At 31.9% G+C, this 27420-nt stretch overlaps 1 protein-coding gene and 1 pseudogene across 11 annotated transcripts in view; one reads left to right on the forward strand and one right to left on the reverse strand.

The window, feature by feature from the left end:
- Positions 1–4872: 4872 nt before the first annotated feature.
- LOC133178155 (cdc42 homolog) lies at positions 4873–5518 on the forward strand (annotated as a pseudogene).
- Positions 5519–12506: 6988 nt separating this feature from the next.
- LOC133174734 (serine/threonine-protein phosphatase 4 regulatory subunit 4-like) overlaps positions 12507–27420 on the reverse strand; it is a 39871-nt gene continuing 24957 nt past the window's right edge. For 3 of the 11 annotated variants that reach the window (XM_061309843.1, XM_061309820.1, XM_061309836.1), the window contains 17 exons: positions 26786–26905; positions 26556–26633; positions 26192–26278; positions 25892–26074; positions 25584–25689; positions 24996–25330; positions 24478–24555; positions 23990–24116; positions 23848–23889; positions 22095–22199; positions 21959–21973; positions 20069–20131; positions 19482–19649; positions 18398–18479; positions 17234–17298; positions 15435–15486; positions 12507–14975 (listed from right to left, as the gene is read on the reverse strand). In XM_061309843.1, coding sequence (XP_061165827.1) covers positions 14954–14975; positions 15435–15486; positions 17234–17298; positions 18398–18479; positions 19482–19649; positions 20069–20131; positions 21959–21973; positions 22095–22199; positions 23848–23889; positions 23990–24116; positions 24478–24555; positions 24996–25330; positions 25584–25689; positions 25892–26074; positions 26192–26278; positions 26556–26633; positions 26786–26905 — 1728 coding nt within the window. In that variant the 3' untranslated portion in view covers positions 12507–14953. Of the gene's footprint in view, positions 14976–15434; positions 15487–17233; positions 17299–18397; positions 18480–19481; positions 19650–20068; positions 20132–21958; positions 21974–22094; positions 22200–23293; positions 23371–23847; positions 23890–23989; positions 24117–24477; positions 24556–24995; positions 25331–25583; positions 25690–25891; positions 26075–26191; positions 26279–26555; positions 26634–26785; positions 26906–27420 lie in introns of those variants that run through there. The other 8 variants (XM_061309827.1, XM_061309852.1, XM_061309859.1 and 5 more) reach the window with 8 other exon arrangements.

A 27420-nucleotide genomic window follows, 5' to 3' on the forward strand; every position in this document is an offset into this window, starting at 1 on the left:
CTATTTGACGCTGAAAAGTTATTTCCTTCTAATGAAAATACAGTATAGTTATCAAGCAAGATGCAGCATATATAGAGCATAAATTATTTTTACATTTTAAACATGCAATCAATCTTTGTCAATTTATTTTATTCTATTTAATTTTTTTTTCATAACGTAATACCCTTCAAAGTTTATTAGAAATAGAATTCATTTTTTTTAATCTGTGGAACTGACATGTATAGACATTCCATTTGGAAGCATTTCTGAAATTAGCAACTGATTATTGAATGTGACAGAAAGTTGATGATTTTAAAGGTGAATTAAGAGGCAACCGATAGACATTCCTGCTGTTTTATTAACAATTTCTTCTGCTAATTTTTTTTTCCAATCATCAAAGTTTTTTAGTTATCACTATAGTAAATCAAAGTTTTCAAAGTGATCACTATAGTAGTTCAAGGTTAGTAAGTCACATTATACCAAAACATTCCTCAACATGAAAGGTTTTGTCAGAGATGTAACAACAATTCAGTTGATGATGAAAAACATTTTTTATTCTGTTGTAGTCAAGTTTAAGAAGAAAGGGCCATTTTGTATAAGATGATAGAAAAATATTGCAAGAATTTTGATAAGATGGACAATGACCAAAAACTCATATGGCTAATGACCAATGAAAATGTTGACATTCTTACTCAAATCTGTAAAATGATTCAGAACAATGGAATATGATTCCTGAAGAATTGTATTGTTATGCATTACATTTCAAGTTATATAATAGGATCTTTTATAAGCTGTCTTGGTTACCTTGGGTACAAGACTGACAGTCCATACCATCAGACTGTTCAAAAGGCACCGTCCCTTGGCACCCAGGGTAGTCAGGCCAACAAGTTCAGTTTTCATTCTGTAAGCTGTCTTAGTTGCTTGGGGTACAAGACCGAGCAATCTGGTTCTTCTGAAATACATATTGCCAGACTGTTCAAAAGGCATCATCCCTTGGTACACTATGCTGCCAGACCAGCAATATATATATTTTCCACTTCTCCATATATAATTTGTAGAGCCACAAACTGATCTGCTTTGTTATACTTTCATTATGACAGTAATTTTATGATTACTTGCTTACTGTAACTACTGCTTCTTAACCTAGTCTGTTCATTGAAGTGTACAACAGTTTGCATTATATTGCATGTAATGCTTATATTTCATTGTATGAACCATACCAGTAATTTGATTTAATTGTTAGTTGAGAACACTTGCAAGTGAGGATCAGGTCAATACTGCACCCAATGCAGTCATTACTTGTTACAATCATGATTGTATTGTTTTTAATTGTACATGCCCCTTGAGGGCCCTTGATTGGTGAATAAACATATAAACATATAAATGTCAATAACCTAGATGTAGAGAGTTCTCACATTATACATAACGATTTATACATTTGAGCGATATCTTAAGTTAATCAAAGTTTTTTTTAAGTTATCACTATAGTAATTCAAAGTATACTATAGTACCATAGTCATCACTGTAGTATATCGAATTTTTCTTATTATTTTTTTTTATTATTATTAAGTTATTACTTTAGTAAATCAAAGTATCAAATAAATACAATAGTTAACTAAATATCACTATAGTAATTATAGTTTACGATGGTATTTTGTTTGTTTGATTGTTTTGTTTTTTGTAAGGTTGTACTATTCCAGGAAGGCATCAAACAAAATCAATCAAAAACAAGTTCCATTCTTATTATTTTTGTAATTATGACATTTACAATGAATAATCAATTACACGTCTGAATTAAGAGGGGTTTTTTTTATTTTGACATATCACAGGGTCAGATACATTAACGTATAATTGTACTAACTTGTCACAGAGTCAAATATATATAGTGTAATTAATACTTATATCAGGAATTAGAATGCTGGAACAATTGCTATATTAAAGTGACAAAAAAAATCTCAGTTTTTTCACTGAACCATTTATCAATGCATTTTTTTATTTAAGTTCCGCTTGAAGGGAAAAAATGACGTTAACTTAATTCTAAGAGAAGCCTGATTTTTTACGACACTTATGTAAAAACGAAATGCATAATGTCGACCTATGACAATAATACATCGAAACATTTCTCATTGACAATCAAAGTTGATTTTCTTTTGCTACTTCTTATATGAAACTTATAAACTTAAAACACATGAGTTATAACTACAAGCTCTTTTTAAAATGACATAAAAATAAACAATTCAACTTCAGTAGAGTTTGTAAAGAAATATAATCAAACTGTTACAACTGTGTGCTATTTTTTAATGATGAGGTATTATCAACAAAATATAAAATTAATGCCTTGTCAAAATTGAATCCTACATTTTACACAAATAGATGGGGGAAAAAGGGGAAAACCCTTTTGTGAGATTATATAAAGTTGCTGAAAATTCTAAAAGTCTTCAAACAGAGATCATACATGTATGCACATGCTCAGACCATACATATACATGTATATGCCGATGCTGGTCATTCTGTAATTTTTGAAAAATAAAAAGTAGCGCTCTTTAGTATTGTTTATCAATTTTTTTCTTTTAAAAACTAAAAATTCTAAACAAAAATGATAAATTTGTATAAATTTGTTTAGTCTATAACATTATGGTATCTTGAAAACCTTTAAATACCACCCACCGGAGTCCGCAATAAAACTAAAATTTCTCGGCTCTATTGTAGTAAGCTTTTTATCGCTATTCAAGGGTTTTCGGTTAATTAATTAATGCTGTCACTTTAAGTGTAAAGCTGCAAATAGAGCTGATCTTAATGAAGATTACTGCGTTGTTTTTAAGCATTAAGATTAAGTGTTGCCGTTATTACTAATTATTTTAGGCAGTATTTTGACATATATTATGCCTTGCTAATTACCAACTTCCGAAAAACCTTTTTTACTTTACTTATATACATTTCCCACCCATCATAAACCATGCTTTTTTACCCACACTACATGACTGCATTTAATGTCCTATTTAACACGCCCTTTTAGACCTTTTCTGTCTTTAGCGATACAATAGATTATAATTGTCATGAACAGAATAACTAAGATTATTGTTCTCTGAGAGGTAATGATACTAATAAGTATCAACCCCAAATGTTATATGACCAAATTCTCTTAAAATGTGCCAAATTAAATTTTCTTGTCACAAACGAAAACCTTTTTTTTCTTAAGTATTTGATATAGAAAAGGAGGTTTTTCTTATTCAAAGTGTCACATACCGACGGTATGAATTGAAAAGTGTATCTTTGTCGAACAAATATAATTTTGGCCAATATATTTCATCAATTTTTATCACAGAAATGAAACATGAAGAAGACTGTATTAAAAGGCAGTTCCTAGAAAAGTGTGATTCAAATAAAAATTTTAAATATCTCATAGTCACAAAAAGGAAGGTGAATTACGTTATATAATTTTTATTGCCCTTATAATTAAAACATGTAACCTTTGATGCTTTCCTCATGTAAATTATAGATGACTTCAGTTTTTCTATCAACTTCCCTTACAATATAGTAATATACTACAATCACCTGCATGTATATGGAGGTTATGTCTCCCAGTTGATTCGTTACGCAAGAGCATGTTCTATGAACGAACAATTTCTAAAACAAGGCAGGATAATGACAAATAATTCAATGATACAAAAATTTCAACAATCTTGTTTAAGGTCAATATTTCCAAAACTCTATCATCGATACAATGACCTTGTTTGCAAAAAGAATATGTCGTTTGGTTGAATGTTGACTGACATATATTATACAAATTGTTACTCTACTATTTTCACACTGAATTGTCTACGGATCTTCCGTAGACAATTCAGGTGTATACTGTCGACCGAATACACAAGTCGGGTGTATTCGATCGACAGGGGATGCTTACTCCTCCATGGCACCTGATCCCGCCTCTGATGTTTTTGGAGGTCCGTGTTTGCTCTCTGCTAAAACATTTGTAGTCTTTAAATGGACTTTTGAGTGAGAATGGGAAATTTACAAGATGAAATATATGTCTGAGACTAAGTATAATATGCTTTTCTTTCCTTCTTATGGTATGTCAAAGTTCAGTCAGAACTACTTACTTCAAAACTAATTATTACAATCCATTTTTATAACATATTTAAATTAAAGAATGCAAACAAAGTTTGCCAAAAAAATGAAGATATATTAAGGAAGTCAAGATAAAATTTACACAGTTTCTGGCCTGAAAATCACATATTGACACTGACCCCCCATTTTCTTTGCGATTTTTAGTCATACTATATGAGTACTTATCCAAATTATACTTCTCAATAAATCCTTGATATAACTAATTTCACGAGTGACATACCTTAATAAAAATTTCCTTAAAACATCATTCAGATCAAATCTTTATGTGTAAATGTCTATAATGCAAAACAAACAGCTTTGATATATGATGCTCAATTTCATAAACATTTAGCAATAACCAAAAAAAATCCTTCAACTAAAATATTTCAGAATGTAGTTAAAAATTTGGTCTAAACTTTACAATGAAATACGCTTGATTTTAACACCCCCTTAAAATCTGTTTACAGCTTAAGGTATAACTGTTTCAGGAAGACAAAAATAAAAATGCATTGTTTTATGATAAAGTTAAATACGTAAACATACAATGAGACCAAAGCCTAATCTGCCTCTGTGTTAATGTGACAAATGCTACGACATTCTATTGAATAAAAAGAAAGTTTTAAGGCGAATTACACCGAGTAAATTTAAGCACGTACGTGAGCTGATGATTAGTAAATGAATATAATGAACCATATGAAAAACGAACTGTGGCTGTGACTGTGGCTCTAGCATATATATTTTGTTTGAATTGCCCTGTAGATTCACAATTAAGGTTATTAACGTAAAATGTTTGTATCAGAGGATAAATTTCCTGTACAGTGTTCTTTGGTGGGTGATGAAATGGTGGGTAAAACTTCCCGAGCTAAAGCCATCACAGGACAAGCTCTGGATGATGGATATATTGCCACAACAGAAGATATCTATTCCTTTTCCATATCAGTTATCGGGGATGCATATTCTTTAAATATAATGGATTTATCAAGGCAGGTAAAGATTTGTTTTTTACTTAATTCTGTTGCAGATAAAGTTTTTGTTTCAATGTCTTTCATGATGTCTTAGTTCACTATTCTTTTGTTTTACTTTCAGCATGATTACGATTACGTAAGAACACAGGACGATATTTTTGTTGTCTGCTTCAGTGTCGTGGATTGGGAATCTTCCGAGAGTGTTCAGACTTTCTGGATCCGACAGATTGATAAAAAAGCGCCCCATTATTTTGGTGGCCACCCAGACCTATCTTAGGGAGGAAGATCCCTGTCCTGTCACAAAAGTGGTAGGAGAAAATCTCGCCAAAGAAATCGGGGCTTTCAGGTACATAGAGTGTCCAGTAGCAAGCAAAAGATGTGTCAGAGAGGTCTTTGAACAGGTTGTGATGGCGAATTTAAAGTTCCGAAAACGCTGAAGCTTCATCAAGCGGGTTCTTGGTGATTGAAATGTGATCTTGATAAAGAGAAGATTTAGCTAAAATGATCATCTTGAAGGATCGTGCAAAAGATTCGAAGCATCTGGTCGTCGGGTCCATGTTGGTAACAAGGAGTACAAATAACATTGAACTTCTTTGCTGGACAGTGTAATTCAATCATTAAGAGCAGAAATTACCGAAGTATGAAAAGAGAATAACTTATCGGATTTTGATATTTGATGCCAATGTAATTCATTCTTTTCTTAGAAATTATGTGTTGAAAACCATCAGTTCTGAGCTGACATTTTTGATTTTCAAGCTCATTTGCCATTTTAAAGAAATGAGACAGATTTTGATTCACTGTTACAATGATTAATGACTAAATAGCCTATTTGGTTTCTTTTAAATACCATTTATGTAACACGAAAGAATTAGGGTTTGGAAAAAAAGAAAATTTTGAACATTTATGAACTTGTAGTTTCATTTACTTTGTTTGTGTATGTACTGGCTGATCTGGTATTTTGGTATAGAACCTTTAAAATATAATGCTTTTTGATATGCATTGAATCATCGTATTTTTGTTACCCACATAGCACGTAGAAAACTAGGAATCGTCATAAGTAAAGAAAACAATTACGTTGGAGATAAATACTACTTATATATAATGTGCTTATACCAGATATCATAAGGAAAAAAGTAAGTCTAATGAACAAAAATATGCCAAGACATCATAAAGTATTTAGAGGAACTACAGAAATCAGTGTAGGAATGGCTTTGCAAATGTATGACCTTTCAGAGTCAAAAGATCAAATTATTCTTTTAAAAATCAGTAATTATCTATCAAAGAGATTACAAATCACTTGATAATGACTTCAATATTTACTTTGATCTCTTTAAATTACTGCAAAAAATGTTAATTTGTACATTCTCAGTAAGGCTTGAGTAAAGCTTTGATTGTATATGAGTCAGGTTTGGAATGAAGCTCTGGTCCCGGGGCCACAAACGTCTTTAGTCGAACTCAAGGGCTGTATTTTACTCAAATCTGAGAATTTTTTCTCAGATCGCTGATTGTATATGAGAAAAGATGTTGTCCTTGATTTTACAGAAATTCTTTAAGTAGAAGGTGAACCCAATCCCTTTAACATGGAAGATACAAACTCTTACATGCACGAACCCATGTTCATCGTCACTATGCTTTTTTGCATTTTACATCAGGGTATTTTAAGTTTGCAGATAGTGTAGGGATTGAGCTGAATTCAAACATAAATTGGTATGTTGTTATTACAGTTCACATTTCAGTTTTTTCTCTGAGGTTTATTTCTAATTATACATCTTGCAAATTTACAACTTCTTGGCGTGTTTGCTGATATGGAACTGAATTTTGGTTTGTGTTTTGATGATAAACTACAATTTGAATTTAAATCTCCGCTTTCCTGCTTTACTTCGAATTGTAACAAAGTTATACTTGGAAATATTTCTGATAACTGTGTGATAGAGAGCATGTTTCAAAATTCCTCACCCTGTATTGCATCTTCTTGTCAATTAATCATGTTTTCTGTTTTCCTGTAATTAGAGAGAAGAAGTGTTCAATATTTTTCTTCATTTTGAAAATTCAAAATGAGTTTTAATCTGTAATATCTGTACAAGTTTGTGAAAATTGTTTGAAAAGGAGTAACTCAATATATACTTACAGATCCCCGATAACAGTTTGTATAGAATTGGTAATTTCGATGATAAGAGGTGATAAACTGTGTGATCCGAATTGCATTGTCTTACAGAGAGAACGGAGATGTTTTAGGCTTAATAATAAAAAGTGTCTCCTTGTACTTAAAACAAAATTGATTTCTGTTTTATAAAGATTATGATTATGGAGAAATGCAGTGTATGAATCTTAAGAGTGTGTTCTTGGGTTGAAATTGGATATATATTTTGTAATTATAGTGCCAAACGAAGCATTTAACAGTGTAAACCTTGATATAACCTTTATCTTCACGCTGTTTGATTGTGAACATGACGTTTATATTAATAATTATTCCCACCTGCACAAAATAGTTTCACGTGCATTTTAATATATGTTTTTACAAAGACTGGTTAATTGGCCGGAATTTTTTTTCTACAAGAGCCAGGAAATATCATTTTGTGAGGATTTAATACTAATGAAAAAGATGAAAACAACGAACATTTATCGATTTCGTACATCCATTTATATTAACATTACAAATCATGAAGAGGGCAAAAACACAAACCCCTGGACACACCAGGGTTGAAATCAGTCCTCTAATTTTTTCAAATTAATTGTTGTTCCTAGGCAACAGTTTTTTTTTAAATTAAAACAGGAAGGAAACGAACAGCAATAAAACAAGACAGAGTACAGTTGCCGTTGGGAACCACCATTACTATACATCCTTTGGTATCACGTATGACTGGTATAGTATTCCCCTAGCATTTCTCTATAAGGCATGATCTATTTCCCGACCTTGATGGATCATGTGTATCCTGTCCCGTTTTTAGTGATAAATTGTAATACATGGAGAAGAAAACAACCTTTGAAATACTAGTTTTAATTCATTTTTTGACATAGAGATGTTGACGTCTATAATTCGTAAATTTGTAGAAATTAGTGTTGAATTCTTTTAACTTACAATGAAAAATTAAGAAATAAAGCAAAGAAATTAACATCTTTCACAAAGATAGTTCATAACGCATAGAGTTCGATTGCTTTTCCGCTGATATGGAAAGTGCAGAAGTCTTTTATTCAACAATGCTCTCAAAGCTGTACTGTTAAATTTAATGTCTTCAATTATTTCTCCAACCTTTTGATTTAGGTCTTTGAATTATATTTTTGTCTAAAGGTAGATTTATAAGGCTTCAGTCTTTCAAGTGACAGGAATAAATGCACTTTTCTGTACACAAAGGCAGTTCTATATTTGCTTATGGAAATTCTGATCCCGTTGAATTACCTGATAGAAATCTTAACGTGTATTATTTATTCTTCTTTGTATAAAAAAAAATAAAAATAAATGCTAAATGTGTCAAGGGAGGTGTTCGTAAATGAATATCATTTCGTTTGATGAGGCAAGGAAATAAATGTCATGTTACATGTGCTGTTTTTATCGAATGACTGGTTTTGTGGGTCTAAGAAACATCGAAACTCCTGTTTGACTGATGAGTGAAAATTTTATACCCTTGCAGTTGAGCTCAGAGAGGCATAGCAGGTATTAATTTTAGTAACAATATTTACAACTAATTATTCATCAAACAATAATTGATGGAAACAAGTAAAATGCTTGTTGAAATAGAATGTTATCTGCATTTATTGCGCTGTACTGCAATGCATCGCATTTCAATGCCTGGCAGCACCAGTTTAATTAGCCGATCAAAATAAACCTAGTCTAGTATTTTCCTCAAAGGTATGAATGAAGATTCACTCAAAAATACGTTTGATAGTTCGCTTTTTTTCTGTTTCAGTGTTCTTTTAAGTTTTGAAAAGCAGACTGAATGAAATATTTTTACAAACTGAAAAGCTTAAACAAAGCATAAAAAATATTCCTAATTCTTTGTTTTAAAATAAGACTAACCGACCCTGGGCTTTTGCATCTATTATTCTGATCAGTGTAGGATATTGAATTTTATGATATGGATTTTCCTTGTTTTCTAAAATGATATCCAAGTGTCAAAAGACTTTATAATGGAACAACTATATGCAGTTGGGGTCTAAGAAACATCAAAAAGACTGAAATTAATTCTCCTGCTTGTTTGACTGATGAGTAAAAATTCTGAACTAGTTCCCTTGCAGTTGAGTTTTTTCATGTTGATGCATAAAAAATTAATTTTGATAACAATATTTACAACCAACTACTCATCAAACAATAATCATTGATGCTGGGGGATGAGTGAAAATTGCAAGCAATGCAAAAAGAACCTTCTTCTGTTACAGATGAATGAAATTTTGTAACTAGTTGGTGACAGTCGATGATAAAAATATCAACCAATTTTTTGGTGAAAGTATGGATTTAGTTCTGATTTTTTATCAAATATTTTGGTGTATTACAGTATTAGCATAATTTCAACGGTAAAGGGAGAAAAAGAAAGTGTCGCATTGTTGACTCCTGCTTAGCAGTTCTTGTTCAGTGAGATAAGGTCACATTAAAACGTGACTTTCCATGTGACAGTAACCTTACTCCCTTGTTAGTATTTTTAAGTCTTATATACATGTAGTATGTACAAGCCTGCTGCTTGTTAACAGTGACTAAGCATTTGCATAATGTAAAGCAGACAGTCAGGATCGTTGCATTTACGTCGTTCAAAGGGACGTACATAATTTGAGTTAAGAACATTTTTATGGCCCCGTCGAAGATTCAGAGGTGTGTAGTTTTTGCCCTGTCCGTCCATCTGTCTGTCTGTTTGTCTGCAAAAACTTTAACATTGCCCATAACTGGAGCTATTGCTTTCATATTTCACATGTGTATTCCTTGTGCCAAGACCTTTCTTTGGGTACCACCATATTTAACCTTTTGACCTTATCTTGGAGTTTGGCCCAGTTTTGCAAAATTTTACTGAACTTTAACCTTAGCCATAGGTGCTAGGGCTTTCATACTTCACATGTGTAATTCTTGTGACAAGATCTTTCTTTGGATACTAACAACTTTGACCCTTTGACCTTGACCTTGGAGTTTGACCTACTTTTGAAAAACTTTAACCTTGGCCATAACTTTTGAACGATTGGTGCTACGGCTTTCATACTTCACATATGTAATCCTTGTGACGAGGCCTTTCTTTGGATACCAACAACTTTGACCCTTTGACCTTGAGGTTTGACCTATTTTTGGAAAACTTTAACCTTGGTCATAACTTTTGATCGATTGGTGCTACGGCTTTCATATTTCACATGTGTATTCCTTGTGAGAAGGGCTTTCCTTGGGCACCATTAATATTGACGATTTGACCTTGACCTTGATGTTTGACTTACTTTTGAAAAACTTTAACCTTTTCCATATCTATTCAATGGTTGCTGCTAGGGTTTTATATTTCACAGGTATATTCCTCGAGACAAGACCTTACTTTGGGTGCCAACATATTTGATATACATTTGAGAAAGTTTAACCTTTGCTATAAGATGCCATACGGGGGCATCAGTGTTTCGCAAACATATCTTGTTTATGTAGAAATATAATAGGTACCTTTTGTTGAAATTGAACTTACAATCTATATCAATAACATCAAAAGACTTTACTTCGAAGTTACATAGTACTTTTTTTTATCGAACGACTAGTTTGGATACATGTATTTGCAAAACATTGAAAAGGAAAAAAAATCGTGTTTTACTAGAATAGTAATTTACTCAACTGAGACAACTGAAATCATACGAACTTACTGTTAAATATAATTTAAGAAGTAAAGAAAAATAACTTAACAAAAGCTGATTTTTCAAATAGAAAAACGATTAAAAGAAATTTCAAACAGAAGATAATTTGGAATTGGCGAATACAATGTGGCCCGTAGGAATAAATTTCATTGTGCGTGTGAAAGGGGGGGGGGGATAACAGAAACTCTTGCAAGACAAAAAAAAAGGACATCAACCATTTTTGAAGGACCTGAACCGTAAATGAGCTTTGTTTTCTAATGTTTAGCATATACTGGCAAGAATATTTGGCGGCACAACAGTTACTCTAAATGAATCTTTTTTTTCTATAGTAAAGCATAATTGGTAAAATTATGGGGGGGGGGGGGGGGGTTCCTACGGGCCTGTTGCGGATAAAGCTATTTGTTCCATATATTGAGTGTCTGTCTTAGTGCACAGATGATTACAACTAGGTACAAATTTTAAAGTTTTAATTCAAAGATCCTATACTTTGCTTTTTATTGCAATTTCCTTGATTTCAAGTTTTGTTGTAAATCCCAGTAATCAAAATTCACTAACTGACGGAAACCTTAACAATGCACCGGAAATTTGCTAATTCGTATGTTAATGTTATTTTTGTTGTCTACATTCTTCCAACAAGGTTCATACACTTTTCTGTCAATAATAAGAATTTCCTTGTAATTAACAAATACCGATATCCCAAGCTGGTGTTGTCATAAAATGGTCCAGTCACGTCACCTCCCAGCCTCCCGTTACTCATAGCAACCAGTCTGTGTGTCTTCGTGTTTGGAACAAACATCACCAGAATAAATTATTAAGATACCGCGTTCTTGAACTTGCGCAGAGACATTCCAAACCATCAATTATGGATGTACATTTGTCAAATATGGCAGTTACTGTCCAATAAAAAAAGATAATGAGCATTTGGAATACTACAAGTCATTGTCGCTGATTTCATTAACTTGGTTGTCCTTTAATTTAAAGCCAGTCTTGATTGGATTTATAACACATTTCAATTCTGTATATGGTATATTGACTACTGGAAAGGTCTCCATTTAAAATTTTGGTACCAGTGTATTATCTATATTTCAGTAGACGTTGCGTGACATAGCTGTTAAGGCGTTGTCTTTGTAGAAAACGATTGATGTGGAGGTGTTCATCAGAACAAATCTTAATTAAAGACCTGGTTTAACATGATCAATGTTTAACTAGAGAACAAGAATTGAATATGATCACAAAGATCTCCAGCGTAGACTCACAAGGAGTTGAGCAGCTAAATTACATCTTCATGAACAGATTTGATCCTTATATCTATGGAAAGATTTTACGGCCAATTTACCAAACTTTGTGAATTACAAATTCACATGCACACAAAAGCATTTACTGCAGGTGGGGATTATTACAAAAGATAACTATCACTTTCAAAGTCAAACAGCATGACAATTTAAATCTAATTAAGGATTATAATGTTAAATGCTACGTTTGACACAAAGTACGAAATGTCCATTTTCAAGCATAATAAAGTGCACACAATCTTTCAAAGGTGAAATGCATTATTACATGAACTTCCCTCTCGATCTCTGTATCATTTCATGTTGAAACGATAAATTTTGGCAAACTTCATTTTGTGACAAATAAAACCAAAAACTAAAGTCAATCAGTTGAGTCATTTAATAATATTGCATTTTAATACGATGACATCATTATAACCACAAGGTCTGAAGCACCCAAGTTCTCTCCACAAACAATGCAACAGAATCACAGCTGAATCTGGTGTACAAATTCTACCAGCTCCATTATCAAAATTTAACCAGTACTGTAAAGTAGAGAGGAAATTCTAGTTCAGTTCTTCAAAATAAAAAAAATAACATTTTGACATGTTTAGCTGCAACTACATGTACAATAGTAAAGAAAATAGTTCTATATAAGTGACAGAGTTTATACAATACCAGCAGTTATACACAGACATTAGCTACAACAGGGGCTTAGATATAGTGTCAGATCAACAACCAATAACAGGAGAGAGAACTCTGATAAAAATGTGTCATGGTCTCTTTATCACATTTCTCAAGGAAAAAAAAACAGTAACAGTATGTTTACTACAAAGTTATAATTTCATCAAAAGACATTTAACACTGCCACAACTCAAGGGACATAAATGTAAATCTTAATTCTTAAAAATTATTTATTCAAATACCAGTTGGGGGGGGGGGGGGGGGGGGGGGGCATTCTTAATTTCATTACTAGCATAATTTTCAAAGAAGAAGTCAAGAAAAAGAAGAGTCTCCTTGTCTACCTGTCTGTCACATCTAAGGAACTATTTTATTGCCTTTAGAAGTGACATTTTATTTTGGCTAAAGGGAGGCTATTCTATGATTCTTCAAACTTTTGACTTCCTGTTTAACCCTTGTACTTGCAGTGCTTTTGATAAAACATTGTAACATGATTGGTCGTAAATAAAACTTGGAACAATCTCTTTAGGTTTCTATTGCATCAGAGGTTACAAGCACTGAACACAGACTGTGTTCATCACAGAAGAATGCATTATCTTTAGTTTAAAATGTTTATCACTGAATATAAATGTAAAAAATCCTTTTTTTCTCTACCAGCTGTCTATAGTGCAATTTTTATTTTCAAAATACTGTAGTGTAAACAAAAGAAGACAATATATCTAATACTACAATTAAATGTAGGTGCCAAGTAGTAAATATCTGAAAGTATGGGCTTCTACAATGAGCTGTTACTTAACATTTTTTTAAAAATTAAAAAAATGATCTCAACTTTAAAGAGTAAAATATTAAAATTTCATACACAACAGGCACATCTAGGTTTCTTAATCAACAAAAATAAACTCCCTCTCATAGATAACACAGTCTTTCAACATATGTAACACCAAGAAAAATACTGTGTAAAACACACATGCACATAGAATTATGTCTGATTCATTGCCAATTGCACAAAATTCTTCATTCAACAAAAACACTAATACATCAACATTACAGAACATTCGCTTCTTAACACTGTTTAAAACAATCAAATTATGGCATAGAAAGTCTTCAGAATACTGGAATGAAAATATAAAAAAAGTGATTTAATTTTTAATGAATTTTTACACTCTAGCTCTGCAAAAACAGAAATTTCAACTTTGTTTAAAGTAACAAATCTAGGATTATTGTAACAATGCTCTGCCATTTCCCTTAAAAAATATACATGTATTACATTAATTTCCCATATATTTCTGGAATAACTCTCATCTAATGATTGCACCCAGAAAACATGCTGATAGCAACACATACAGAAATCTGAGACAAATAACCTACAGAGTAATAATTGCAACATTATTTCTTCACTGAAATTTACAAGTTTTCAACAATCTAGGCACTTTTTTTTAATCTAGCTTTAAATTACTGGAATGACTCAGTTTTGTACCTGAATAACTGACATTTCATAGTTTCTACTATGCGTATTTATTCCAACTGACACAGAAAGCCATTTTGTAATACATTGTCTTCTAAAAAAAAAAAATCCTGCAACAGTTTTTCAGTACAAAATCAACATGAAGACATCACAGGATTTTGATTTATACTTGTGATCATTTTGCTAATATGACTATTATAAATTATGAATAAAACAAAAAAAAAAAGAATGGAATGTTGTCCGGTCTTGCACATCTCAAATGACATACAAATATACTTCAACTTCCAGGCACTTTACAAATGGTGCTAGTCCACCCTCATGATTTGCCACCGTCATTAGTTAACAGTACATGTATTGATTTAGAAGATGTGTTCATTAACACAGTACTGATTTAGCAGATGTCTTCATTAACAGTATTGATTTAGCAGCTGTCTTCATTAACACAGTATTGATTTAGCAGATGTCTTCATTAGCAGTATTGATTTAGCAGATGTCTTTTTATTAACTTCCTTCTTTTTTGAAGTAAAATCTGTCCGTGTTTTTCAGCAGTATATAAGTAATAAACTTAACAGGATCAACATAATACACAAACATCAGGTGAAATCTGATTGGTTCTATCACAGTCACTATAGAAACAATGTTTCCCAAGATGCATCTTGATGCAGATGCTTCCTTACTGCACCAGATTATCTCGATTGTTTCCTTTCTCTGTAAAATAAAAAGTATAGTATGATTACCTAAATAAAGTTTGAATAGGATGTCTAAAATATTGATATTTAGTTAAACAATAACTGCTGTTTTTTATGTCAGTATGATGATCAGCTAAAGAGAACAATATTCACCAAGCCAAGATGTAATAAAGTGATGTCAAAATAAGTCAAAGTTGACTTGATCATGACCTTACTATAATACATGTGTATGAGTTTTACCTACAATATCCTAAAACACCTGCTTACATGTATCTCAAACTTTGTCGACAGTCCTGACAAGTTTGAGCTTAATCAAGTTGGGCCGTTTATGAACTATGTCCAATAATTTTGTTTTTCAAAGAACATGGTTAAAAAAATTATTAAAATATAAGATTTTAACTCAGAAAGGAAAACAAGCTATTAAAATGCAAATGATATTAAAAAATAATTAACAGCTCCAAAGTAATTTGACACTTACTTAATGGACGGAGTCAGTGCACCATTACTGCCTTTTGCTTTTGGAGTCACCTCTGTCAAAGAAAAAAAAAACAGGGAACATCGTATAAGCCAAAATGTCAAATAACATTGATACAAACATTAAATTACATTTCTAATTAATTACAAATCTCTATACAACTAGTGAAAAAAAAATTGCATATCAATATGAATTAATGTTACGAGGTCTTTTTTTTTAAAAGCTGAAACACTCATCTTGTTTTAATATTAATGAGGGGAATAACCCCTGATTTCACCACTGTGTAAATATTAAATAAAAACAGGTAAAAAAAAATTATGATTAACACATGTAATGCTGTAACCTTTTAACAAGATTTATGTTTAAGATGGAATCATTAATCATTTCTAACACAATGTTTTGAATTCTATCTGTGGAGAGCAGATCTATATAATAATGGTCACGGTGATGAAGAATTAAACAAAAGGATTCTGTAATAGTTAACTCTCGAGATGTTATAAGTACCAACAGGTGTGAATGATTGGGCCAGTGTGATGGAAGGAGGGTTTAATTAATTAGTTTTACGTAAAAAAAAAAATCAAATCAAAACTTCAACAAAAATCAAATCAAACCTTGAAAAACAAGCTGTATTAGTAAAAGACATCATCAATTTAAATTGATTTTGAATTAATTTGAATTTAAATTCATCTTAAATTCTTTCTTCTATAAAAATCACCTATATATTTTAAAAGTATTTGTCATTTTTTGTGTTTTTGTTTGTAATTAAAGTTTCATACAACAATACACTTGATAGGTAAAATGATGTCAAAATCAAACAAGAAGCAATTAATTCATACATCATTTGCTGATAATATTTCAAAAAATTTAATCTATAGATCTTGCACAAAATAATCTCCAAAAAATCAATGTCAAAATAAGTCAAAAACAAAATACCTGAAGTTGTTTTAAGCCTTTTTTAAAGTTAGTCAAGACAGTTCGAATAATTAATAACAAATTTATTGCACACTTCTAAATCTAAAGTGGCGAATGCAATTGAGCTGATCCATATAATGAAATATATGAATGATGTTAGGAACTTAATATCTTATCTTATGCATAGAAAATTGAAAATTAAATGATTTGACCATTAATGTGTAAAAAAAAAACCCACCATAATGAATATTTTCAATAAATTCATACTTGGTAATAAAAATGCTCTAAAAATGACATAATATTCTTTAATAAACAGGAAAACAAACTTGTTTTAACCATCAATGCAACAATGCCCATGTGAAATGATTTCATAATTGTGATGTAATTTAACTGTGTTAATTATTCGTTTAAAGTTAAGAGGAAGAGAGGTTATAAGGTGCCAGTGCTGTTGGTGCCAGGGCATATGTACCCTATGTTAAAATCACTCTGGATTGTTTGAAATCGATCTTAATTCACACTTAAAAGTGAGTTTCAATTACAAGCTATGTAAGTGCTTTACACATAAATCTAGCTTTAAACAACTATATATATATATATAAATACATTTTTTTTATACAATTATTGCATAATTTTAAATAATTTATATATTTTAAATGAGCAGATGCTATAAATGAGCAATTGGTGCATACAATGTTTAAGTACAAATTAGAATGAAATTTTGCAATAAGTATATATACTTGAACTATTAACCAATTGAAACTCAATTTTCTAAAAATAAAAAAAAAACGGCTTTAGGTCCTGCTGAAAAAACTGCAAAAAGAAAAAAAGCTGAAAAAGTCAGCTGCGCTAAAAGCTAGCCAAGCCAACAGATTGAAAGCGTTTGTAACTACCAGTGCTAAGCTGACCACCTAATGATCCTCTTCTGTTGGTAGAAATAGTGGGCACAGAGGCACGTCTGAAACACCAACAAACAAACACACAAATTGTGGAGCTACTAAAACATCAACACCAAGTGGACACACACACGCTGCCAGTATACAATGTAGGTGCATGAGCTTATTACTTAAAAATTTAGGCTTTTAAGTTGTTGGTTTTGTTTTTTGCAAAATGCTACATCTCATGTTTTTCTTCATTTAAAATTTGACATTCTTTTTCTGGTCAATGAATACATAATACATGAAGAATGAAATTTATGCTTCATTAATTTTCACATTTAAGCTCCATGCTTGTTAATGCACTGCAATTCTTACAGGTACATCAGTAGATATATATTTTTATATAAATTCTTGGATTGACTCCAATATTTCTTGGCTCACACTAATCACATGTCTTTAATTCCAAGAAAATTATCCATTTTGAACACAAAACTCATATATTTAAATATTAGTTCTTCATTTTCAAATCAATCATATTGTAGCCTAGCTTTACATTCCTGCTTTCAACATGTACAATTTAGTTTTCAATTTCAAAGCCTACCTTAATATTACTGTATGCATTTACATTATCAATAATAAAGTCATTATGATACCATATAGCCTAGCTTTACATTACTGTCTGCAATTTAGCTCTTTTCAGTTTCAAATCAATCATATTGTAGCCTAGCTTTACATTTCTGGTTTATATACAATAAAACAAACCACCTCATACTTATAAAAATAGCATTTTGGTCTATGGGATAATACTTATAGGTAGATACAAGTACATTAAACATAATATACAGATTGACTTATGATGATCCATTTTGAACTTAAAAAAAACTTATGTTTGTAAAAGTAAATAAATTAGATGTCAATGATGAAGAAACAGTTCTGTTAAATAATAAAAAAAAAAAAAAACGAAGAAGAAATAAAATGAAATATCCGGATATATAATCTGTTAAAGGATTTATGAAAAATTTAGGAGGCAAAAGAAATGTCAATTCTCCTTATAAGGAAATAAACTCAGAAAAGAGCCAGAAGACATTAATACTTTCTTTGTGCTGTTTAGCCAAAAACAACACAAAAGTTTAGAGGACACAGCGCACTATTACAACAGGAGAAATCAAGAAATCTCACCTTAATCCTGCACTCCCGGGGGCCGGGATACCACTTCCGCGAGTCGTCTTGCTCGTTTTGTTGGTTGTACTTGTGGTGGAGGCTAAAATATTAGAAACCAAACAAAATCAATTCAATTCCAGTTAAATTCCAGTTGCAGTGTTGTTTTCTTCTTCCTTTGCAAAAAACAACTAACAGAAAAAAACAAAAAAATTGTACTCTGAAATGTTATCAAAACATTTTTTCTTCCGTCTGAAAAGCATATTTTGTGCATAAATTAAGTACAACCAAAAAAATCTGTTCCGTTCAACATGAAATAAAATCCCCACTTCCAGTTTTAAATCAGACAGGTTATGCAGACAGCAAAATACAACATACATGTATATATAGATATGTATGTTAAAACAGTAAAAAACTTAATTACAATGTATTATAAAAAAGAGAGGAACATAGTTCAGGAATGGTAATTATAAAGTTGTTCTTTAACACATTCAGCAGGCTATTTGGAATACAGTGCACAAAAAAGTCTGTTGATTCTGGTATAGTCTTGTATTCACAGCTAAAAACAGGATTCTAGAGAGAGGAGAAAAAAATAAGAATACAATAATGCAACTTTAGAGACTTGATGCAACAGAATAAATCAAGACATAGCAGTAGAATAGGATAATCAATTCAATGTTTAAAGACAAGCACCACAAAGTCTGTCCTCTTCCATTCTCCTGGAAAATCATATCAGGACTACATGCTCTAAGTAAAAGAAACAAAATTGATCAATTATCAATGCTTCAACGTAGAATAAAAAAACACCTAGCTGTTACTGTTTGTTAATGCTGGCACCACAATGCATACAAGTTACACCAAGCTCGGCAACACAACTCATTCAGCCACAATCAACGTTTACTAACGACAATACAGCTATACAAAAGATCACCGTCAATGAAGAAAAGTATGAGATAAATGATAAGAAGAGCAAATCAAATTAATAGAACATGCCCACAATGTGACACAGTGTCCCTCCACCAAAACAATGCCTCTAGCCTTCAAAACACAATTCATGCTGCACAATGCTGTACAATGCTTCACTTATGCCTCCTCCTAGCCTCACCTTTGATGGGGATAAGGGAGGGAGAAGACGGTCGTCCCTGGTGAAGATTTGGGTTGGAGTTGTACAGAGGCAGTCGTGATAGTTTAGGAGACGAAACTCCCTTTTTGTTTACGTTGGAATCTCTTGATGGCAGTTTGGATGTGTTACTGTTCACCTGAGCTTTATTGCCTTAAAATGGGAATTGGTGGAGAATATATAAAGTGAAATAAAATGCTGGGAAAAAAACTGTGGTTTAAATTTACATTTGGAGTTGTATAGATACTGAGAAAGGATAAAAAGATTAGTGGAATTTAAAACAAGAAGGCAGGAAAAAGTTTCTCCTAGTCCACCTCTCAATTCAGAGACAATTCTTAATAAACACACTTTCTACATACAAAGAAAGTTTCCAATATAATACACTTGGTATTAGTAATCCATATGAACAAAACAGAAATTATCCATGGGATATGACAGATATAGATAAAAACAAGACTGATGAAAGTCAACAGAATTGGGATCCTTAATATTATAAACGAAAGACGTACGTAGACGGAACAGTCAAAGAAACGCTACGACAGCCACGAAACGAGACAGACAGACATACTGACCTGGAGTCTTCCCCGGGGTGGGGGCAGATGACACAATCTTAGTCTTTGACAACTCCTTGCTATCTGAAGACCAAATTTAAAGATAAGAAAGACTTTCGTATATGCATGGACTTAAACAAAACTGCACAATACCAAGATTTTCTGGGACGGCCATGAACCAACAACTCGTGCAGCAAAAGTCTTCAATAACATCATAGCTTCAAAATAATCTGTTTAGTGGGACTAAAATCTTATCATATGAATGATATTAACAAAAATTGCTTAAATTTATTTGTTTTGAGTGCACTCATTTCATATAAATTTACAACAACAAAAAAATCCACAATGGCTTAAAATTAGCTATTACAAAGATATATTTCAACAAAAAAATGGCAGTATCTGTATATACAATATTAATAAAGAACCTTCAAATTATAAAATTAAACAAGATCAAGAAATTACATTGGACATGCTGCAATATAGAAAAATTAAAGTCCATTGATACTTGAAAATTGAGATAGAAAATGAATGTTCAATCAGAAAAACTGAAATTCAAGATACAAAATAAAAGTTTAATTAGGTCATAAAACACCTTCTTTATTCTGGTCAGCAAGCTATATATATCAAAAGTTGATGTAAAAGAAAAGGATTAAACTTAAGCTATAATATAAACTAAAATTTACTAATGACTATGTGCGCACATTTTAGAAGTCGTATGTTTTTATTGTTTTTTATGCCCCTGTAATTGAAGATTCGGAGGCATATAGTTTTTGGTCTGTCCACAAAAACTTTACTTTTGCCCATATTAACTTTTAAATTGCTGGAGCTAGAACTTTCATATTTCACATATGTATTTCTTATGACCTTTCTTTGGGTACCAACATTTTTTACCAAATGACCTTGAAGTTCGACTCTGACCTATTTTTGAAAAAATTTAAACCACCTTTTATCTTTGTCATAACTTCTGAAAAGTTGGTGCTAGGGCTTTTAGATTTCAGAAGTGAATTCATTGTGGCAAGACCTTTCTTTGGGTACCAACATTTTTGACCTCATGACCTTGACCTTCTTTTGAAAAACTTTAGCCTTTCCCATAGGTAAGTGCAAGGGCTTTCATATTTCACATGGGTATTTCTTGTGACAAGACCTATCTTTGGGTACTACCAATTTTGACCTCAAGACCTTGACCTTGGAGTTTGACCTACTTTTGAAAAATGTTAACCTTGCCCATAACTTCTGAATGGTTGATGCTAAGGCTTACATATTTTCTATGTGTATTCCTTTTGACAAGCTCTTTTTTTGGGGATTACAACATGTTTTATCAAGATCTTGACCATGAAGTTTGACCTACTTTTGAAAAACAAATAACCTTGCCATAATTTCTAAAAGGTTGGTGCTATGGCTTTCATATTTCACATGTCTATTTCTAGAGACAAGACCTATATTTTGATTTTCAACATTTTTGATTTCAAGACCTTGACCTAGGAGTATGACCTTATTTGAAAAGCTTTAACCTTGGCCATGATTTCTGAATAGTTAGTGCTACAACTTTCATATTTCACATGTGTATTCCTTTTGACAAGCCTTTCTTTGGATCCCAATTTTTTGTTTTATCTTGACCTTGGAGTATGACTTTCTTTTGAAAAACTTAAACCTCAGCCATTAGTTGCCATAATGCAGTATCAGTGTTTCACAAACATATCTTAATTGTTTAATTTCATATTGTGCTTCATGCTATGTAAATGTATATCATTCAATTAAATTTCTAAGAAAAAAATCCTACAACTTCTTCTCACTAACTTTCCTATACTGTTAATTATATATATTTAAAAAAAAAATAGAATCTCAGCACAAGCATTAGAGAATAAAATTTGCATGCTCTCATTTATCATGAAAAAAGCATGCTCTATTAACCTAGATCTTCAGTATCTACAAAAAATAATGACAAAACATTACTGGTACTGCACAAGTTGGTAAAGGGGAAGCATATTCTAGGTTTTTTGTCAATGTTTCAGACATGTTATGGGGATGCACATGCTTTTTTTTTTACCTCGTCTTGGAATTTGAGAAATACAATTGATGGACTTAGATTTGACCAGTCTATTATTACTGGTTCCCGTCCCCTTTGTGTTGGGAGTGACCGGTTTGTTCTCATCTTGAATAAAAATAAACATCAAAATGTTATACAAGCTCAACTGTAATTTATGTAATTAATCCACAAAATTTAAAATAGACCCATCATTAAAAAAAAAAATCAAACTGTGACCATTAACATCAAGAGAAAATGCTACATGCAGATGCATTAATTATTACAAATTTTTAAATAACATGTCTGAATATCACAAAAAAGTTTACATTTTGTCCCATATCAATTCTCATTATTTTCATTGGTGAGTTGAAATTTTAAGATTAATCTTTCATGATGTATCATGTCCTCCCTACATTCATCAACATTAGATAAATCTGTACTCTGCTATTCCAGATCAAATACAATGTAAAGGCAAATTGTCTGCTCTAGTCAAAGCTGTATGGCCTGTTACAGATTTAAAAGCAGACAGAAAAAAAATTTCATCAGGAAATTCAGATGATGAATAGATAACAACAAACTACCCTAGATCAGAGATATTTTCTGGATTATGTCTAGGTTTATATTTTCCTTCCTTCTCTTGCTACACTCTTCAAACACAGCAAAAGAAAAACCTCTCCAGGAAACCCAATCTATTGTGTGCTTTATGTATGGCAATTAAATGTTTAAAACTAAATCTAATTTTGTTATATTATTAAATCAATAAGTGAAAACTAGGATGTCCTAATTCTGTGAAGTAAATCATTACTCTGTATATTTCAAAAAATGTCCTCAAACTAGATATATATGTTTGAATGAAAGAAACTATAGTGCAACTATAAAAGAAAACATTCCGACCCGAATCATTTATCAAGTATTCAATATACATTGTATATTTAGGAATATTATTATCTGTAACATTTGCCTAAAAAATATATATTGTGTACAGATTAACTTTATATATACATATATATACATGTAATTCCCTCACCACAATGTTATCACAATCTATATATATAAGATCACTTACATATTAAAATAATAATGTGCCTTACAACAGTATATACCACACATAAAAAACAGTTTAAACCCAAGTAGAAAATCTGACCCTCTTGTTCTAATAGAATATATACACAGAATATGATCAAGAAAAAAAATGATGCTCAGATCTCTTGATATGCACAAGCAGATAAAATAAATCAGCAAGCCCCAGGGGTTGATTTATTACCTTCTGTTGCAATGTGTGATGGATATAAAAACTCTGTCAAAAACACAAAATCTGATTACAAGAAACTTTCTCTTGGAAAATTCAAAATGCAAGCAAAGCTTGTCTTCAAAATAATATTGCCAGTTTTCAAATTACATGACAATTTATAACGAAGAAAGAGTTCAAGTGCATACCATGAAAATTGCATGCATATTTTTTGTGCGTGCCCAGGGTAAATGAAGTGACAATACATTAAATATTAAATACATGTCCGAAAACTATTTTTACATCAAACAAAATCAATCAAGGAGACTAAGGGATAACTAATTTTTTTTTTTTAAAACACGTTCACCTCTACCAAAACAATAGCTGTGCAAGAAAATGCTTCAATTTAATACAAGTGCATATGTTCTTAAAAAACCTTTTCCGACTTCAAAGGCGAGTACAGGTGTACTGATGATTAGTGCAGAGGTGGAGAAACATACAGCAGATGTACATAAGAAAAAACTAGGTCAAAAAAATCATTCTTACTCTTTGTAGTGGAATTTGAGCCCGATAAGCCAGCTCGCGAACCTGAAAACAGCATCAATGTTTTAAATGCTGAAATAGAGTTAAGAGTAGAAGAATTACTCAAACACTAAGCTAACTCTGCCCTGTTAGTCAGGATCGTTACCTTTCCGTGGGGCTGGGATTTTACTGGAGGAGCCGTTTTCCGAGCCCTTTTTAGCCGACACTAGATTGCGTTTGTCTCCCTTCTTCTTTTCTGCCGCTTCTTCCTCCTTCTTCATTTCCCTCTCCTCCTACAGTAAAAATAAATCCATATACATACAGCAAATAAACATAAAATAATGGGTGTTACAATCTTACAAAAGTACAGTTGAACTTCGGTATGTCGAACACTGATATCTCAAATACCATGGATATGTTGAAGTGATTTGGAAGTCCCAACCCCTTATTCTTTAAGTATTTTACCCTGGATATCGCGAATCCTTGGATATCTCGAAGATTTTTCTCAGTCCCATTGAGTTCGAGATAACAAGGTTTAACTGTATGTGCTGTCAAATCTTTATAATCAATCACATGCAATTAACTGAATGTGTAAACAACATTTCTTGGTGAATTGCAATTCCTTTCTCTCTATTTCAGGACCCCAACACTTACATTCTCCAGTAATATTTTTTCTTCTTCCTCTTTCTTTTGATCTTCAAAATCTTGTTCAAAGAAGTTTCTTCGTGTCATCTTAAAGAAAGAAAGAAAGAAACATTTACTGGTAATTCTTAGTATTGTTTACCGTAGTGCCTAATTATATTCTGTGTCGATCCTTGCAACACATTTCTATGAAAACACATGAAAAAATATTGCTTTTTCATACAGAAAAAAACCCTGTTTATTAAGAATCCAACACTTAGATTTTTAAAGTTTATAGGTCTTCTGCCCTATGTGATGATTTTTCTCAGACTACCTTAAATGTAAATTAATTAACGCACTCAAAACTAAGTGCAATCTCCCTCAACAACTGATTAGTGAAATTATAAATTCAGGTATGGGAAGCCAAGCTTCTGTACGTATTTGTTTCAACCATATATGAACCTGAATTAGCAGTCAAGAAGCATAGCCAAAGGCACTAAAATATGATAACTGCTAAATTATGTACACTGACTGTAATAACCAAGACTTACAGATTGCATTGGAATGTGAATTTTGTCCAATTCCTCCACAGCACTGTGAATAGCATCTGCCACGTCTCTATCCTTTTCAGAAACTAACAATTTGCGAACACAAGCGTCTAATTGCTGTAAGAGACCTCGATCAGTCGGAAGGATTAGTAAACGTTTTAAGTCAGGTAAAATTGAACACAAACGTAGTCTTATATTTGGCACACTGTCTGTGTGTAATTCCAATAGATATTCAAAGAAAGTTTCCTTGAAGAATTTCTTGGAGTACAGTTCTATCACAACACTACAGATGTCCACAAAGACACTTCTAAGATAACACTTCCTGGCATGGCAAAAGTCTGCAAAAATCAAACCCAAAAAATGTTTCAATAATCAAGGCAATAGGCATAATGCTTAAGAGAAGGACATAATAAAACATGGATCTCCATGCAGTTTCTTTTTACTTCAGAGGTAAAACTTTCTGAAACCAAAAAAAAAGAAAAATACATGTTCATGGTAGGAACACTAATTTGAGAGAATTATTAATTTATTATTTTTAGCACAGCAATGCTTCTCATTCAATATTGTTACTGTGGACCTATAATTTCTAACCTTGAATTAAAATGTGAAATATTTCTTCTCTTTGTTCGCGTTTCTTCACCTTCCTTGTCAAGGTCAATAAAGACCTAGCAGCCGCTATCTTCACTGGCAGTGCCCTCTGAAAAACAAAACAACATACAGTCATTCCATCATCCCTCAACTCAAAGTACAGGATCAAAGATAATTACATCATTATAGCATAAGCAAAGTATCTGCACTATCTTCTTGAAAAGACAAATATCATGAAGAATATGCAGTGACTAAGATGTAACTAGTTATATGTCTTCTGAAACTAAATTCTGGGAGAAATGAAATCTTACAGCTTTGCAGAGCTTTTGTTTCAGTATTGGAATGACTTTGTTGTAGAGGTTTTCACTGGAGTAACATCTAATAAGGCAAGCCATACTCTCCATCAACTCCTGCTGAAGTCTCCAGTTATTGGAGGTAAAAATCACATTCTCTGATGCCAGAAAGGCTGGAATGATGTCGGAAAGGGGGCCAGACTGAAAATAAAAATAAACAGGACATCAGATCTGCTTTATAGAGGTAGTGGTGTAAGGGAGAGAACTCTCTCAGGAAATGCTGAAAACAAATTGGTAAACCAGAGTTGTCCCTCTTACTTTAGACTCGGTAACTGTGTGATTGCTGCCACTGGTCATGTAACAGTCCAGAATGGCTGGCATATTGCTCACAACACCTTTTAGTACCTGAATAAAAAAAATTAAAATAAATTTAGTTTCTACATATAAAATTCAAAATAAGTTAATCACAATATACATGTAGATATCCTCAGATAATTCTACAATGATTAAGAAAACATGACAAGGAGATGACAATTCATTATTTAATTTTACATTGATGAGGAGAAAAAAAGATTTATACAATAATTATAATTGTAGAAAGCTTAAAGATAAGTCTATTAATTTTGGAATAATGAAGATTTTGAAAACATATTTCACTTTAAAGACTGGTGATAAAACTCACGTCTATTGAGTCATCCTTCAACAAGGCCACTAAATCTGACTGAATCAACTGTGCGCTGTTTCCTAGCAGCTTACATACCTGTTGAGAAATGTCAAAAAATTAAATCCTGGCAAACAAATATAAAAGCTACTGCAAGCTACCATTTAAACAGCGCTTTTCAGATTTCACAAGTAATTAAAATAAAATTTAACACTCATTTGAAAAATGTTGAAGAAATACTGTAAACTTACTTCGTGAAAACCGCTTGAAATAGTTTTCCGAACTATGAAATGGGGATCCTTACAGAGGTGAGTAAAGGTCACATGTAGGTCAGACTTGAACTGTTTTGCACCAGTAAATAAAACCATTGCCTAGAAACAACACAAAGGAACAATGAATAAATTACACATATTAGGTTCAAATGTTTTAAAACAGATTCTTCATGCAAAACTTTATAGTAATCTCCCTTATCTCCATAACTTAAGAGTTATCTCCCTTATCTCCATAACTTAAGAGTAATCTTCCTCATCTCCATAACTTGAGAGAGTATCCCTTATTTCCATATTTTAAGAGTAATCTCCCTAATCTCCATCATCTCCATAACTTAAGAGTAATCTCCCTCATCTCTATAACTTAAGAGTAGTCACCCTTATCATTTCTATACCAGACTTACTTAAAGAGAATTGACCCTCTGCTATGAGAGATAACTCTTGCTAAGAGAGATAACTGTGCTAAGAGATATAACTCTAGCTAAGAGACCTTGAATCCTTTTTATAAATACTCTTCTTCCACGAAGATCCCCCAACCCAATTTTACCTTGAATAATGACTAAATGTACATGAATTTTATTTCTTTTTTATCATCTTTTGTGAGAAAATTGCAAAAA

This window comes from Saccostrea echinata, unplaced genomic scaffold (assembly GCF_033153115.1).
Source record: "Saccostrea echinata isolate AGI-Se365-2 ecotype Australia unplaced genomic scaffold, CSIRO_AGI_Sech_v1 ptg000002l, whole genome shotgun sequence".
Lineage (NCBI taxonomy): Eukaryota > Metazoa > Mollusca > Bivalvia > Ostreida > Ostreidae > Saccostrea > Saccostrea echinata.